Genomic DNA, 15,562 nt, shown 5'->3' with positions numbered 1-15,562 from the left:
ATACTAATCCTTACTAGTACTTTTGTTTTTTCTGTTTCTACTACGTCTACACAGTATCTGAAAATGTTTAGCTAATTGCAAGTAAAAGCTCAATTCAAATTAAAATTGTTTGGTACCATTTTGGAGGATGATTGTTGTTGGTGAACTTCAAGTAAAATTAGGAATTGGCTTAATTTCATAAAGGAAAGTAAGAAACGTCTTACTCTCTTCCTTCTGCAAATCTACATGCAGATCCAGGAAGTTACTTAGTGCACCATTATCTTAGAAGGTCCTGCGATGACTCCTTTGGTTCATGTTTGTTCTATTTTCCGTAATCATAAACTTATTACAGTTGATTCCCCTTTCTCTTTTTCTCATCGGAGTAACAAAGCTATTCTACATTTTAGCAGACATTTTCGATGATGGGGGTCGAAATGCAGTTTCAACTCCTAGAACAAGCGAATTATTCTAAAAGTTGAAATTGCATTCATGCATGAGATCTCTGGCTTCTCTTAAATTTTATACTTGTTTCTTTGTCCTGCGAAGCATACCCATGACATCCCTTGGGGGATTGTTAAGACCTGAGGGTTGTTTAAGACATCAGTACATTATCTATTTGACTTCAGGGACAAAACAAAGGACTCTCTCTTTTTAAAGTTTTTAACACAGACTTTATACAAACTCTTAGAAATGGTTACTATGTAGTATAGGGACTCAAAGATTGCAATGAAGTTATTTCTTGGGAGAGTATTTGCGATTACAGTATATAAATTCTACTCCCACAAATCCTAATTATGTAATGATCAACTTAATTTTTTTCCTCGGAGTACATTTGATCTCTCATAGACTATATCACAAGAAAGTAGTCCCTAGTGCTCTGTGTAAGTTCTGTCCAGGTAGTGTTGTGGGGCATCTTTTTACTGATGTTATGTGATTGTCTGGAAGTGGTAAATATAGGGTAACAGGTCTTTTTTTCTTTGTCCGCTGTTCTAAATAGGGATATTCGTTATTCTCTCTTGGCTCTCTTGCTAGAAAATGACTCAGTCCTCTAACATCCGCAGAAACAGATCAACTGTAGCTGACTGGTCTGACCTCAGCTAAAAGGGTAGTGGCACTATGTTCAGAGCCTACATATTCCCTTCCTTGGCAACACTGGATCCTAGCCAATTTTGATATTGTTTATTTGGATGTCTCCAATGCTTGGGCCCATGGTGCCACTGGGGTATGAGCCAGGCTTGGAGTCCTGTTGCTTTTTTGATCCTCAGACTGGGGTTCCACCGACTGCAGGAGGGAATCCTTGTGTATGTACCCTTTAATGTTCTGTGTGTGAGCACTTAAAATTAATGTAAAAAAAAAACAGTGTGGTCACAACCAAAGAAGGTCCTGCAGATGGAACTGTATATTGTTGGAACCCTCTGTGACATTTGTGTTACGTCGCTGTTCCTGAAGTACAACATACTGTACCTGTATGTGAGCACGGTGGTTTTCATTTCAGGGAAAACGGAAATATGCTGATTCACAAAACAAATCAATGTAATTTTCACATGCATGACAACGTCTGCATCTTCCGTACAGAAAGTGTCAGACCAACAGTGTCAGAGACAGTTTATAGAAGGTAAATGTATTGTAATTGTTTCAATAGATCTTTTTATTAGAAGCCCTAATTCCAAACCTACAACATTTCGTCATGTGTTTATTTCTGCCCCAGGGACTGTGATGTTAGTAAAATAAACTACATGTATGCGCAGTATGTGAAGAACACAATGGAGCCCCTGAATATTAGAGACGTCACAAAAGACAAGAGGCTTCCCTGGACAGTGAGTACACACAGCTGTTCTCTTTGGAAATGCTATGTTATCAGCAATCACACGATTTGTTTTCTGCTGCCACAGAAACTGACCTGTTTTTTATGTCTTTTATCCCTCTTGTTATTTATTTGATAGAATGAGAACACAGAAAATTCAAGCCATCAAATAAAAAGTTTGCTCTGCACCCCAATTAGAAATGGGAAGAAGGATAAAGTGATAGGTATTTCTACTTTCTTTCATAAACTTTTTTCTCATTAGTTCACATTTTTCTGAATGATACTGTGTATGTGTGGGTTGCTAGTTTTGATTTAATTACTAATTTAACTTTTTGTTGTGGCCTATCCATATCAAAACGGCTGTTATGAATGAACAGATAATAAGCAGTGATTAATTTGGATTTGTCTAGTTAGAAATAGGTGTATATTTATAATATAGTATTTTAAATACTATTTAAATCTATTAAATATTTGTAACAGTCTGAAATATTATGAATGTTAATTGAATACTGACTTATTATTTTCTAAGTTCATTCATCTGACGTTTCACCTGTTTTACTATTTGTACATTCAGAAATGTCTGTTCCTTCTTTTGACTAACTTTAAGGAAAATAAAATATAACATCCCCTACTAGAGGCAGTGACAGAAGGTGACTGTAACATTATCTTTGTGGTTCCTCATACAGCTTGTACACAACAGGCTATAATCAATAGAGTACAAAGTCTACAGGAAATCAATCTTTGTTTTTACACCACATTTTTATGAGTTTATACTCTGAATGGAACAGGAATAAAATTGAATTATGAATAGTTATATCCACAATTATGTATGAATAGATAGGAGATAGGATCTCCTTTTATAAAAAAAAAACAATCCTGTTCGACATAGAAAATAATATTGAAATGGAAAAGCACCATGAATTCTAATAATAAAAGTATATCTTTGAAAGATCAAGGTAAATTGGATTATGTTCTGTAGCTGTAGTTGTAAGAGTGATGGTACTATGAATATCAAGTCACTATTTCAGGAAGTATTGCTGGATGACAAAAGTGGATATTACATATAAACTGGAAATTATTTCCTGACAGAAATGTACAGTATATACCCCTCCTTTTCTGGGCTGATGTGATACCTTTCATATGAATGTATTATGCAAATAACAGATCAGAAGATTAATTTATTGACATAGTGAATTGAGTTCAATAATTTCAGCTTTGAGTAATGCAAGTGGGGAAACAGATACCTACCACACTTTTAATTCATGGGCGCTTGTAGGCACGCCGTGCTGTCAGTGAGGCTGTGCCTCTTCTTCAGTTGGTGCTGAAGCTTCAGGACAGGACTCTGTTGCCTGTAAAGCCAAAAAATGAGTGGCTTTCTTACTCTCCTGTGTGTGGTTGCAGGGTTTCTAGCTGCCAGCCTACAAAATCACACAATTGACTATTCCTGATCGGGTGGCTATAGCAAAAATGATTATTTGCTTTTGACATCTTGTAAAAATCTACTGAATGATAATGATGAGGACTGTAATTTTAGCTTATAGATTTTAGAACTTAGAGTTTACAGTGTATTAGAAAAACAGGATCGAATTTTATATTTGTACTTTTATAGAATAACTCGACAAGAGGTGTTTTTTAAGTCTTTATGATCATCGATTTCGGTTCTGAAAGTATGAAATGTGCTTGTTTCGTAGGTGTTTGTCAGTTGACGAACAAAATGGATGAAGCCTCCGGGAAGATCAAAGCCTTTAACAGAAACGATGAGCAGTTCCTTGAAGCCTTTGCCATCTTCTGTGGGCTGGGAATCCAGAACACACAGATGTATGAAACAGTGGAGAGAGCCATGGCCAAGCAAGTGGTTACTCTGGAGGTACTGTAAGCAGACCAAGTGCCAGATCTAAAAACCTGTAAAAGTAAACTAACTGTTGCTCCTATTAAAAGTTAAGTAAAAATGAATGAATGAAGCCAAACACCAGAAGTAAAAAGATGGGTATGCTCCTGTGGTGTCTTTTATGTTGCAAAGGTTTCATGGTTTCTGTGTGCAGTATGAATATAAGAGTAAATCTGCTTTTCGGTTCTCCTGCTTCCACTGATTGTTTTAAAGACCGAAAAGCAGTCTTCACCTTCCCTGTTCTGGAGCTGTCACAGTCAAGAGTACTGAGTGACGCCAGCACTCCACAGCAGCTGACACCCACCAGTGTGTTCTCAAAGGGCCTTGCTCGTTACTGAAAAGATTGAACTTTATAGGAAAGATAGGATTGTAGGCATTGCATATTCTTCATGTACAAAAATCTGGCTTCACAAAGGTCTTGTGAGCTGGTTCTGACAAGATAAATAGTCAAGCTTTGTCTGTCGCCTGAGCTGCCAGATGAGTTTTGGGATTGATTTTTTCTCTGTGAAAGTGAAAGAAGAAGCACAGCCAAAAGCTACAACATAGTCAGGATGATGGAAAATACATATTTTATTTGTTTTTGCTTTCATAACTATGTTAAATCAGATTATGTCTGGAAAAGCCAGGTGACCTGTTTAGTACTTTGGCAGTACTTTATCTGAGAGTGAAATTAATATTAATAATATTTTTTCTTATTTCTTTCACCTCTTGTTTAATAAAAGCACGCTTTGGCAGAAAAATTATTCCAAGAGAAATATTGTCTTTTGAATGTCTGAAACCCTTCGTGATGATGTATTTAATAATGATTTAGAGGGTGTTCAAGAAAGGTAGACCATCCATTTTGGCCCTGTCATGTTTTGAAGATCTACAGTTTGGGGTTAGGTCTATAGATTTATCTTTAGGATGCTTCTAAAAGATAAGAAAACCACAGTAATTCAAGTCTGTAAAATCTGGCAGGCAAGGACAAGTGACCTACAGTAAGTGTTGTGTACAGCATTTGGAATCACTCGATTAATTCTAAGCTGAATTTAAGAAATCTAAGAATTTATTGTTCCGGGGCTACCAGCCACACTTATAAGAAGAGCCCTGTGGATATACATAACAAAATACCCCCTTCCTTCTTTGAAAACCTTACATTTTGTGTGGCTTTTCCTCTTCTCAGTCTTACACTCTTTTCTTGGGAAATGTTTTCTTTTCTTTTACAGGTGCTCTCATACCACGCATCAGCAGCTGAGGAGGAAACACAGGAGCTGCAGGTAACAGCGGTAAATTCCATTTTATTCATCCATCTTTTTCATCCTTTTGACAAGCAGGAGTGCTCCTGTTTGCTTATGCTCCGTGTTTACTTACAGTACTAACATGCAATTATCGCTATGCTGCGGTCAGAATGTATTACGGTCTAATGGTCAAAGTTCTGTCTTGCTCTCTGATCATCATTACAAAGGATAAGAGGATTTAGGAACATGTGCAGTACGGATTACACTAAAAACAATGTGCACCAGATTTTGTTCTTTTGTCCTCTCATTCCAGAAAATATATGCTTTAAACACAGCTTCAATCTCTGTGTTCTAGTTACATTGACATCCTAAGGTACTGGAATGGCAAATCTCTTGCAAAACTCTTGAAGTGCAGTCAAGCAATTTGTGTTTGGGATCAATTCAAATAATCAATACAATATAATTTACATATGTACATTCCATACATAGATTTAATCATTTTAGAAAATTATAATTTGTGTTCAACCCAGTGATTTCAAGTGATCATAAGTATTGATACACATTCAATTGAAGTAAATTGCGGGGTATGACTGTCTTCCAGTTCCAACATACTGTACCTATACCAAGACCTTTCCAAAAGTTTAGATGTATTCTAGCTTCATCAAAAGTTATTCTACTGCTTTGGTACAGTAGATATATGATTTCCTTATATACTGTATACATTAAAAAGCAAACTTGGGTTTGCTTTTAGAGTTTTGTACTATGCTTCTTTGCAATATAAGTCATGGATTGGTGAATTTAGCCCCTGTATTCTGTTAGAGATCTTTCACTCTGAGTGGGATCATCAGAGATAGAGAGTGGTTATCTTTGTTGAGAACATACAGTAAAGCCAATAACTCTCAGCTCTCAGTATGTGACACATACTTGAAAAGCTGTAGAGAGTGATTTTGTTATGCCACATTAAGCCGTGTGTACGATGATTTTTTGTTTGATTTCCCTAGTGTAATGGCAGTATCTGGAAAGTATATTTCAAAACCTGTTGCTTTAAAATTTAAGGACAGGTCACAAAGGTATGTTTTCTGCCAGGATTCTGGTTTTGCCTTGTAATGCTGCTCTTTCACCAAAGGAAATTAGATTTAACCAGGCCAAGGCTGTGGTCCCAGAATAACACATGATATTTATGAGAAAAAATTAAAAAGGCTGACCAACATGCTAACACCTTAACTGCTTAGATAACATTAAAATCCTTTTGAGCTCTTAAGAAATCATCCCATTTTAAAAGGATAGTTTTAAAAATTGCTCTGAGCATAGAGGGCAAGTGAAACTGCTGGGAAAACAAGCCCAGAGAGGAATCTAAATGACTTTAAAATCTATGCTGTGACCTACCATACTTAATAATATGCAAAAAGGAAACAAAACTTCCATTCTAATGTATCCAGCATGATAATAAAATACTTAAACTGCTTTAGCAGGGCTTTTGGAAACAGATATTTATTTCTAATTCAATGCAAGCACTTATGGAGCCGTAGTGCTGTACTGCTTGTTTAAAATAACATTTAAATATTTTAGGACATAAACTTATAGACATTCAGTCTGTCACATATTCAAAAATATCCTAATTACTTGATGCATGTACAGTACACAGTGTCTAAATGGAGAAAATGCAAAAAAATGGATGGCACAAAATTAAATTAAATTATTAATCCCTAAGAGATCTTCAGTCATTTTGTTTTTACTTCCTAATTTATCTGAGTTGAGTTAAAAGTGTTCCTAGTGATATTAAAGGGAATATTTCTGTTTGTTTCATATGTATAAGCTGTAGCTGATTTTATACTTTTACAGTCTTTCATGGACTGGAGTCTGAAAAGACCAAAGTTATGTGTAAAAAACTGCTTCGCACACAAGAGAGCAGAGATTTCGTGTCTTCATTGAACTCCAAATAAGGATTTGCTCAGCCATCCCAGTTTATTTTAGAATGCACTGGAGTGCAGGCTTTCATCTGTTTTCTGTTACTAGACATGAAACCTTATGCTCCCTAATTTAACAAAAATGTCCACAAAGTGACAGACTCTACAGGGTCCCCTGGGTTCCTATAATGTGCCTGTGTGGCAGATGTTAATTCCCATTTTCCTTCCCATCCAAAAAACTATCCTTCTTGGGTTACCACTCCATTTGTTTCTGTACATCTAAGCCATTGTGGATAACATTAGCATACTTCCTCAGAGGAATAAAGTCAAATGGCTTAATCTCCATTCGCAAGTTTAGTGGTTGATTTTAAAGCATCTGAGTGATTTAAGTTATGTTAGGCAATATGTGTGGGTAAGCAATGCTTAGATTAAAATTTCCTCATCTTGAAAGACCTGTAGGTTTTGGACAAATAGATAAACCCAGAAAGGTGCTCACCACTGGACTAGGCTGAAGGGGCTTTATTTCTAAGTGTTGCTAAAATAATTGACTTTTCACTGAATTATACCCCCTTTTTAGGAAAGAACATTCCAATATAAGAATCACATATTATTTATAATTTTTGCTGTATAAATAATTCATTTTAAATGGTGGACAGCAGGCCTCAACAAATAGAAAATAATACAGGTAATGGTTGACAGAAATGACTCTCTACTGCAGTGTAATTGTTTAAAATAACGGGAGAAGTTCAAGCAAGCCTTCAGAGCCCACAGGGAATTTTATTTATTCAAAGCAGTACGTCTTTACGGACGGAAGAGCTTACTATGGTGCATGATTGTTTAGGCAGAGCAGTTTCATGTTGCAATGAGCAGTTTTTTAGGTTGATGGTTGAAATACAAAGTTGTTTTGAAGATACAGGCTGATCAATATAGTTGCAAAACAAATGTAGGTTTTTCCCCCAGTAAAGACCTGAAAACCATGTAAGCAATAACCAGAATGCATATTTCCCTTTAGGATTTTTTAAAGTTAGCACTGTAAATTAACACTATCAATGTCAAAGCAGATAGAGCAATACTAGAGCTGATTCTGTATATGAGTCTGTATATCATAATAAAAATATATGAACACATATATGAATAAATATGAACACATGTCATTATGTATACTTATAAGGTATTGTATTTTGTGCTTATATGAATGGCATTGTAACATTGTTCAATACCTTGTTACTGGACAGTTTAGAAATACTAATACTCTGAAAGGATACTAAATCTAATAGGCTTCATTCTCAAAAATACAGTAAATTATTATGTAAGCAGCATCCTATTAGACACATGTAATAACCATTATTATATACTGGCATCTGTCTAATTCATGCACACCAGTAACGTCAGCAAAGCTTATAAACACGGTTAGACTTAATAATTACACTGTAATTCATAAGGTACACCTGAAGATAGTAGGTCTCAAAACTATCGTGCTACACATTAGCACTTTTAGCACATTTAGCACATTTAGCATGGGTGAGTTTGTGATTAAATGTGTGAGTTTTCACATTTTCTCAGATTTGAGCGTGTACATGTATGTTTAAGGCATACAGATTCTTCTTTTCATTGTTTGTGAATATGGCATTTCATTGTACAGGTACTTTATTTTTGGCTTTATGCTTGCAAGTTAATTAGAACCTCTTGTGAATGAGTTCTTATATGCTGTGGTCATGCTTCATGTACAGTGACAGCACTCACGGAGTGAAACCTCCGTGCATTGCTAGTCCTGCAAACTGCCCTGGCCATCTGTCTCCCTGAGTGGTCTGGTCAGGGACTGGAGGGAGGCCCCTCAAAGCAGAACTGTCTGACATTATCCAGAGTAATATATGGGCCTGCAGTCTGGTGCAATGTGAGCTTCACTGATCAAAGATCATTTAACATTTATGAGAGATGCAGGGCCTCTTTGGGGAAAGCTTTCTGCACTCTCTAGGGAGGTAGGTATGAGGGCAAGGAAATTAAAAGGGATTTCTTTATGTCATGAAAACGTAACCTGCTTCAAAAATATTGATGTCCTTGTACCGTATTTCCTAACCTCATTCAGACAGCTGTGACAATTGTAGAAGTGGCGTTCTTGAATCAGCATACCTGTTTTAAATAAATGGATGTTCTGAATCGAAACATGGGAGGGATAAGGATGACAAATCAATCTCACACAGCTGTACCTAGTCACCATCATTATCATATTAGCTACATATACTGTACTGACCTCAAACGCCTACCTTTGCATTTGTCTCAAGCATCCCTCCTCCACCTCTCTGAATGGGTTCAAGCCTCCAGTACTTAAACTACAGTAATTAAATGCTGACAGATTAAATGTCAGCATTAACCGAGGGTGTGAGGCAAACTTATCTCACTAAGTATTGCAAATGTTCAGAAAGCATTCAATTCTAGGATGTTTTTCAGAATTGCAAAAGAAAACTCCAGTGGGGCATGTGAACATTCAGTTGTTAGCTAAAACACATTTACGTCTAAGATATCGTTTTTAAGCAGTTTATCTATACTGTCTATATTTTATTCAAGCACATAAATGTCAACAATTGTTTGATTGATAGTTTTAACTTGTATAAGACATAACAACATAACAAAGTAAACAGGTGTTCAGCTGTGCACACTGTCCATTTAAAAACTGAAATAGCCTAATTTAAAAGAAACCTATCCACATCTATACCACAGCTATCCAAAACCTTTGTAGTTCTTTATAGAGCACTGTTCTGTCAAGTTCTAGGCCAAAACAGTATTGTTTAGAATCACATAAATGTCAGATGTTGAAAGACTCATAGGTCTTTATCAGGTACTTCAGAATTTATGGTGTCCCTAAGTTCTATAAACATTGCATAGTTATTTTGTTTTTCAGTGAAACATTTTCTAAAGAAAAGCAGCATGAATATTTACTTATAATAGCCTGATAATGAATTACAACGTTGGTGGCCTGCAGTAGGAAAGAATGCAATTCATTTCAAAGTTCATTTGGTGCACTCTGTTGTGATAGTAATCGGCTGCCTCAGTAAAGATGAATTAGGAACAGAGTTCAATATTTTTGTTTAGAAATAAATGTTACCATACCTCAGTGTCTTCAGAACCTTCATCTATTTGTCACATCTATTCGATATTATTATCTATTATTGGGCATAGCCTATTATTGGGTGGAGCAGTGCCACTGTGGCTGAGGATCTGAGCCTGTGGCTGGAAGGTTGCCGGTTCAAATCCCGCAACTGGCAGAGGAATCCTACTCCGTTGGGCCCCTGAGCAAGGCCCTTAACCCCATCTGCTCCAGGGGCGCTGTACAATGGCTGACCCTGTGCTCAGAACCCAGGCTTCTCTCCCTGTCTGTGTGTCTCATGGAGAGCAAGCTGGGGTATGCGAAAAGAAGAATTTCTAATGCAAGAAATTGTATAGGGCCAATAAAGTGATGTTGTTGTTGTCTCAATACTGTTTCTCCTGACTGCCTTGATGTGTGGCATTCTTTTCAAGCTTCATGTTTTCTCTTCCAAAGGCTGCCACTGTGCCTTCTGCTCAATCCCTCGGCCTGCTGGACTTCAGTTTCAGTGACTTTGATCTCTCTGACGTGGAAACGACACAGGCCGCAATTCGGATGTTTACAGACCTCAACCTTCTGCAGAATTTCCAGATGAAGTATGAGGTACTGGCAAATCACACATCAAACTGAGAAACACACATTCGTCCAGCCAAAGTAAACCCCTAACGAAGGCGTACAATCAGTCCTTAATTTTCATGAACTGCATCTCATTAAAAAGCATTGAAAAGATGGCAAGACTCCTCGTTCAGATTGGCTCTCTAGAAGAAATTCCTGCCATAGCAGAATATAATTTTGGTTTTTGTTGACCTGAAATCAATCACAGTCTTTTAAAGCTTCCCACTGTTGCAAGTTATTAGAAAAAGAAATTGCTTAAGTTAAACAGGCAGGACCTTTCTTGCTTTTATATTAATTAATAAATCTGTTTTCCATTTGCTTTCAATCTAATTAAATCTGCACTGATATTATGTATCTTACTGGTCACCTACCGTATATGAACACTTGAACTCTAACAGCCATCTGCTCACAGCATAACTTGTGCATAATTATGAACTACTGTATTCTAACATCTTGGCAACTGCGGAAAAACTTAGGCATAGCCTACTGTATCTTGACATTTGTACCCGTAGATCAAACACATGCAACTGCCCAAATATCCTGCACGAACTGGCTAATTTCGGTAACCCAAGGGCCTTATGTACTCTAGTCTTTTGCAGGGATAATGTGTTGACGGCATGTGTTGTCTTTCTCCTGACAGAACCTTTGCCAGTGGATTTTAAGTGTGAAAAAGAATTATCGAAAAAATGTAGCTTATCACAATTGGAGACATGCTTTCAATACTGCTCAGTGTATGTTTGCAGTTCTCAAAACTGGTCGTTTTCAGGTAAGCCTTTCTTCGGGTGGCATTTCATTTTTTTCTTGCTTCTATAGTAGTCAACATAGTGAACCATATAAAAGCATTTTAGATTTTAAATAATTTATCATTTTGAATAATCAGAGAATGAAATAAACATAATATTCTTGTTTTTCAGAATAAACTCAATGACTTGGAGATTCTGGCACTGATGATTGCAACATTAAGTCATGACCTGGATCACAGAGGTGTAAATAATTCTTACATTCAAAGGTACCAATATTTCTCCTTTGAAAGCGTCTTTTATGAATACAGTTCCTTAGATTCTTGGTTATGCTCGTTCAGTGCAAAGCTGTGACCTTGATCTGAAAAGAACATTAAGTTACAGAATTAGCTAAAAGAAATAAATCACGGTAACCATTTAATCTTCCTTTAACTGTTAGCCAAACAAAATCCCTTTGAAACCCTTTATTAGTTTTTTTGTTCCTACAAATTATTCATAAACTCAGAAACAATACTTGGATAATGGCACTTCCATCTGAAGAGCAATGAGATCTCTAATGAGCTAACTGTCTGCAGGTGATACTGTGTCAATTATACATCCATATTTAAGCAGGTTTTTGTGTATTTGATCAGGAGTGATCACCCACTAGCGCAACTCTATTGCCATTCAACAATGGAGCATCACCACTTTGACCAGTGCCTCATGATCCTCAACAGCCCAGTAAGTGCTTACTGAAGAAATGTCTCACCATGTTTTATTAGTGATGTGCAATTGTTATTTTTTAGTATAATTCACCTGGACCATGTGCCATTTAATAATGCTAGAGTGTGCCCACAGTGATCATTTAAAATGACTATCTCCAAGGCCATTTCTTGTTTGAACATAGTGCACCCAGACTATATGATTTAAAGATTTATCATAGCAGTATTAATATTTAAACCGATATTCTTATTTTCCTTATGTGTCAGTATTAATGTGACCTCAAAAATGAACCTGATTGTTGTCACCCCAAGTGAGTTAAGTTAGTCAGAAATGCCCAGAAAATCTGTGGTCACTCAAATTAATATGTGCGATATAAGAGGAGGCTTTTCCTTACACAAATTGGGAACATGGATAAAGCTAACCATATCAGCTATGTTGTTGAAGCTGACACCCTGGCTTCTTACAGAAACAGCTGGATAAGATCCTTGTATTAATAAGCTGCTAAATAGAGGCAGAAAAGCCTCCTCTATTTGCAATCTGTACGACTTTCATAAATGTCCACTGTCTTGCCGGTGCTATGCTGATGACAGCTCTAAAAGAACAGGACTTTTAAATTACATTTTAGTGCAGAAAAAATGAAATCATGCAGCCCCTCATTTTGAGCAGGTGTGAACTGCTAAGCACTTGCATATCAGCTCATCATGCCCAATTTAAGAAAAAATATTGCTAAGAGTATGTCTCTTGAAGACGTACAGTATTACCAATAATTACTCCTAACACAGCTTTCCCTAGAGAGTGAATGGAGTCATTAAGGGAGTCAATTCATTACGAAAACAGCCAAAACTGACAAACACTACAATTTCGTGACACTTTAAGTTAATTAGAGTCCCGTAAATAAACCCCTACTAGTGGCAGTATGGCCTGAAACATTTTTCTTTGTCATAATTATCAACTGGTTGATGTTATTCTGTGGAACTACAATTCATGGAATAAGTAATAGTTGAAGAATATTGTTAATGCAATAAAGACAAAAGTAGAAATCCTACCCATAGCATTCTCTATCTGAGGGAGGAGCTCAAGAGTTCACTGCACTGAAAATATCTGCCTTTTAAGGTGCTGAGCCTCTTCCCTTGCCTTTTCTTTCTGGCTGTTGTAGTTGTATAAAGGAGACCCAGCTATGTATTGAGGCATCTGCTTCTCCTTTGTTTTACTCTTATTTCTGCACTGTCACATGCGGCTGTATGAGAGAATTGTGCGACCGGATATTCCCGTTATATTAATGAGTTACCAACCCCTTCTTTTCCAGGGAAACCAGATTTTGAGCGGCCTTTCCCTAGAGGAGTACAAAACAACCCTGAAGATGATTGAAAGGGCTGTTCTTGCCACAGACCTGGCTCTGTATATGAAGTACGTAACAGGTGACAGGTGCAGGGACTCAGGAAAAATGCAGCCTGGAAAGCTTCTGAAACGGGAGCTAGATAACCTATTTCATAGCTTGTGTTGCACAGTGCGTACCCACTGTTTTCATTGCAATTAAATTGCAAAACCGAATTTGACTTATATAATCGTTTTAAAAAGTAACTGTTTATGTCCACTTTGGAAAAAATGTTGAAAATCAAAACTGTCATACATTTTTAAACAGGCTTTTGAGTAACTCATTATACAGTGTGACTCACTGTGCATGTATTTCAGAACATGTTAGTGCTCAGCATTGTTTAAAATTTGTTTGAGCATGTGCAATAACTTCTGCCATTCACTAAGTACAAGAAATTAGAATGTGACATAAGACGTTTTAATACATGCATTTTTAATATTGAAAATATGTGTTTCCATACCACAATATACTTTAGAAATCCATTGTACATTTTCACCTGTAAGTACTAATTTAGTAACATTAACTGAATAACCTGTTTGAGTAATGAGTGGAGTGATACTATACTGTATGTATGTGGAAAATGGAAGGTCCCACATTTCTTTTTTCTCTCCGTATTACTTCTTGATTGAGAATGTTTGACATGTGGAGGGAAAAATATATTTGTGAGTTTATGTGTGTAAAGGTGATGTTTGATACAAACATACAGTACAGTGTTTTAAAAGTCATGGGTTTGTTGATTTCAATGACCCTGGAATGATGTTACTGTACAGGAGGTGTTGCTGAAAGGGAATGTCAATACACTCTGGGAAAGCTCCGATGTTTCTTTCCCAGTGCTTGTTCATCAATGATGAGATGATGTAACTCTGGGAAAATCCATAGAATAAACAAATGTATTCCATTAAATTCATATTCAAACATTTCTGGAGCTTTTCTGTATATTCTGTAGATGACTGCTGCCACATGTCCGTATGATATTATGATATCAGTGGGGGGTTAAATCCATAGGGAGTATCTGGATTTGAGCATCATTTTTATGCGATACAGGAACAGTGCAATTACTGTATTCACTTCTCATTGTGTATGGCTTTTCCACTGTATCTAACCAGTGGCTGGTGTAACTTTGGAAAGTAATAATAATTTCATTCCTTGACAGGAAACGAGGAGAATTCTTTGAACTCACAAAGAGCAATCGGTTCACCTGGGAAGATGAATATCACAGGGACTTGTTAAGGTCAGAAGGGTCAGACCGGGATTACACTGCCAAATATAAACATTCTAAAACGTCCTACACGCTGCTTGCAGTGACTGTGCAAAAAGTTTTTGTTACAATAAATTAACCTCAGAGTTAGTTACTGAAAAAGTGAAATATAAACAGTAGTCAGCCACACGAAGACGTGGGGTTCAGCTGAAAAAATCTCCTCTTTTAAGGTTGGTGTTTTAGGAATGAATTATTGAACCAGGCCTCAGCTTCAGCTATTCTTGGAGAGGGCTGCTGTTTTTAACTTGATTCCACATACTGTACTTGAAAGTGTTGAGTTTATCCAAGCTTTGCCGGCGTACCTTCTTTATTGAATGAAATCATGTTAAAAGAATTATTTGATCTTCAAAACACACCACTGGAAAATGTTTATATTACCACTGTCGCCTGTAGTCATTTTTCACTCATGTTTCACCGTCACTCACAAAGCTCATGTTTCTGACTGGAGGAGAGGACATTCAGGCCCACAGGTGTGATTCAAGTTCAGCCCTTAAAGAGGTTCTCTCCTCCATCACTCTTCGAACTCAACAAGATTCCCTTCTTGAACTGTGCATATCACTGTGGGACCATTTTTTGTCTATCCACCGAGTTTCACCGATGTTATCTTTTAGGTCAATGCTCATGACTGCGTGTGATGTATCCGCAATAACAAAACCCTGGCCTGTCCAGCGAAGGGTAAGAATCAAGCTAACTTAACAAATAACAGATTCACGTTTTCAGGGTTACAGCACCTGACTCCTGTAGAAGTTTTAAAGGTGTCGGTATTCACAAGGCAATCTGCACAGACAGTTATGAAAGGGACGAAGATTATAAGTACAGCATAGAAGAGCCCCCCTGATAATGTTGTTCATTATCATAATCTTTCATTATTGTTATTATTGTTCAGCTTCATATTAGGGCAATTGGTAATAAGGCAGGGATAGTTTAAACAGAATTAATTATCCAACACCATTGTAACAGATTTGTCTCACACATGCTACTCAGCCTGACCACTG

The 15,562-nt window shown here is 36.9% G+C and overlaps 1 protein-coding gene across 6 annotated transcripts in view; it reads left to right on the top strand.

Annotated features, from left to right (window-relative positions):
- The window catches only part of LOC102682301 (cGMP-specific 3',5'-cyclic phosphodiesterase), a 65,504-nt gene that overhangs the window by 43,092 nt on the left and 6,850 nt on the right, over window positions 1-15,562 (top strand). For 3 of the 6 annotated variants that reach the window (XM_015345953.2, XM_015345952.2, XM_015345951.2), the window contains 12 exons: window positions 1,475-1,594; window positions 1,688-1,796; window positions 1,923-2,007; window positions 3,475-3,650; window positions 4,877-4,936; window positions 10,334-10,480; window positions 11,133-11,258; window positions 11,407-11,501; window positions 11,865-11,952; window positions 13,241-13,341; window positions 14,463-14,540; window positions 15,179-15,242. In XM_015345953.2, coding sequence (XP_015201439.2) covers window positions 1,475-1,594; window positions 1,688-1,796; window positions 1,923-2,007; window positions 3,475-3,650; window positions 4,877-4,936; window positions 10,334-10,480; window positions 11,133-11,258; window positions 11,407-11,501; window positions 11,865-11,952; window positions 13,241-13,341; window positions 14,463-14,540; window positions 15,179-15,242 — 1,249 coding nt within the window. The remainder of the gene's footprint in view (window positions 1-1,474; window positions 1,595-1,687; window positions 1,797-1,922; window positions 2,008-3,474; window positions 3,651-4,876; window positions 4,937-10,333; window positions 10,481-11,132; window positions 11,259-11,406; window positions 11,502-11,864; window positions 11,953-13,240; window positions 13,342-14,462; window positions 14,541-15,178; window positions 15,243-15,562) is intronic. The other 3 variants (XM_069192008.1, XM_015345954.2, XM_069191991.1) reach the window with 2 other exon arrangements.

The sequence above is a fragment of the Lepisosteus oculatus genome, chromosome 1, assembly GCF_040954835.1.
Source record: "Lepisosteus oculatus isolate fLepOcu1 chromosome 1, fLepOcu1.hap2, whole genome shotgun sequence".
Classification (NCBI taxonomy): Eukaryota; Metazoa; Chordata; class Actinopteri; order Semionotiformes; family Lepisosteidae; genus Lepisosteus; species Lepisosteus oculatus.
Note: the sequence above shows the minus strand (reverse complement) of the source record. Positions and strands in the feature narration are given on the sequence as shown.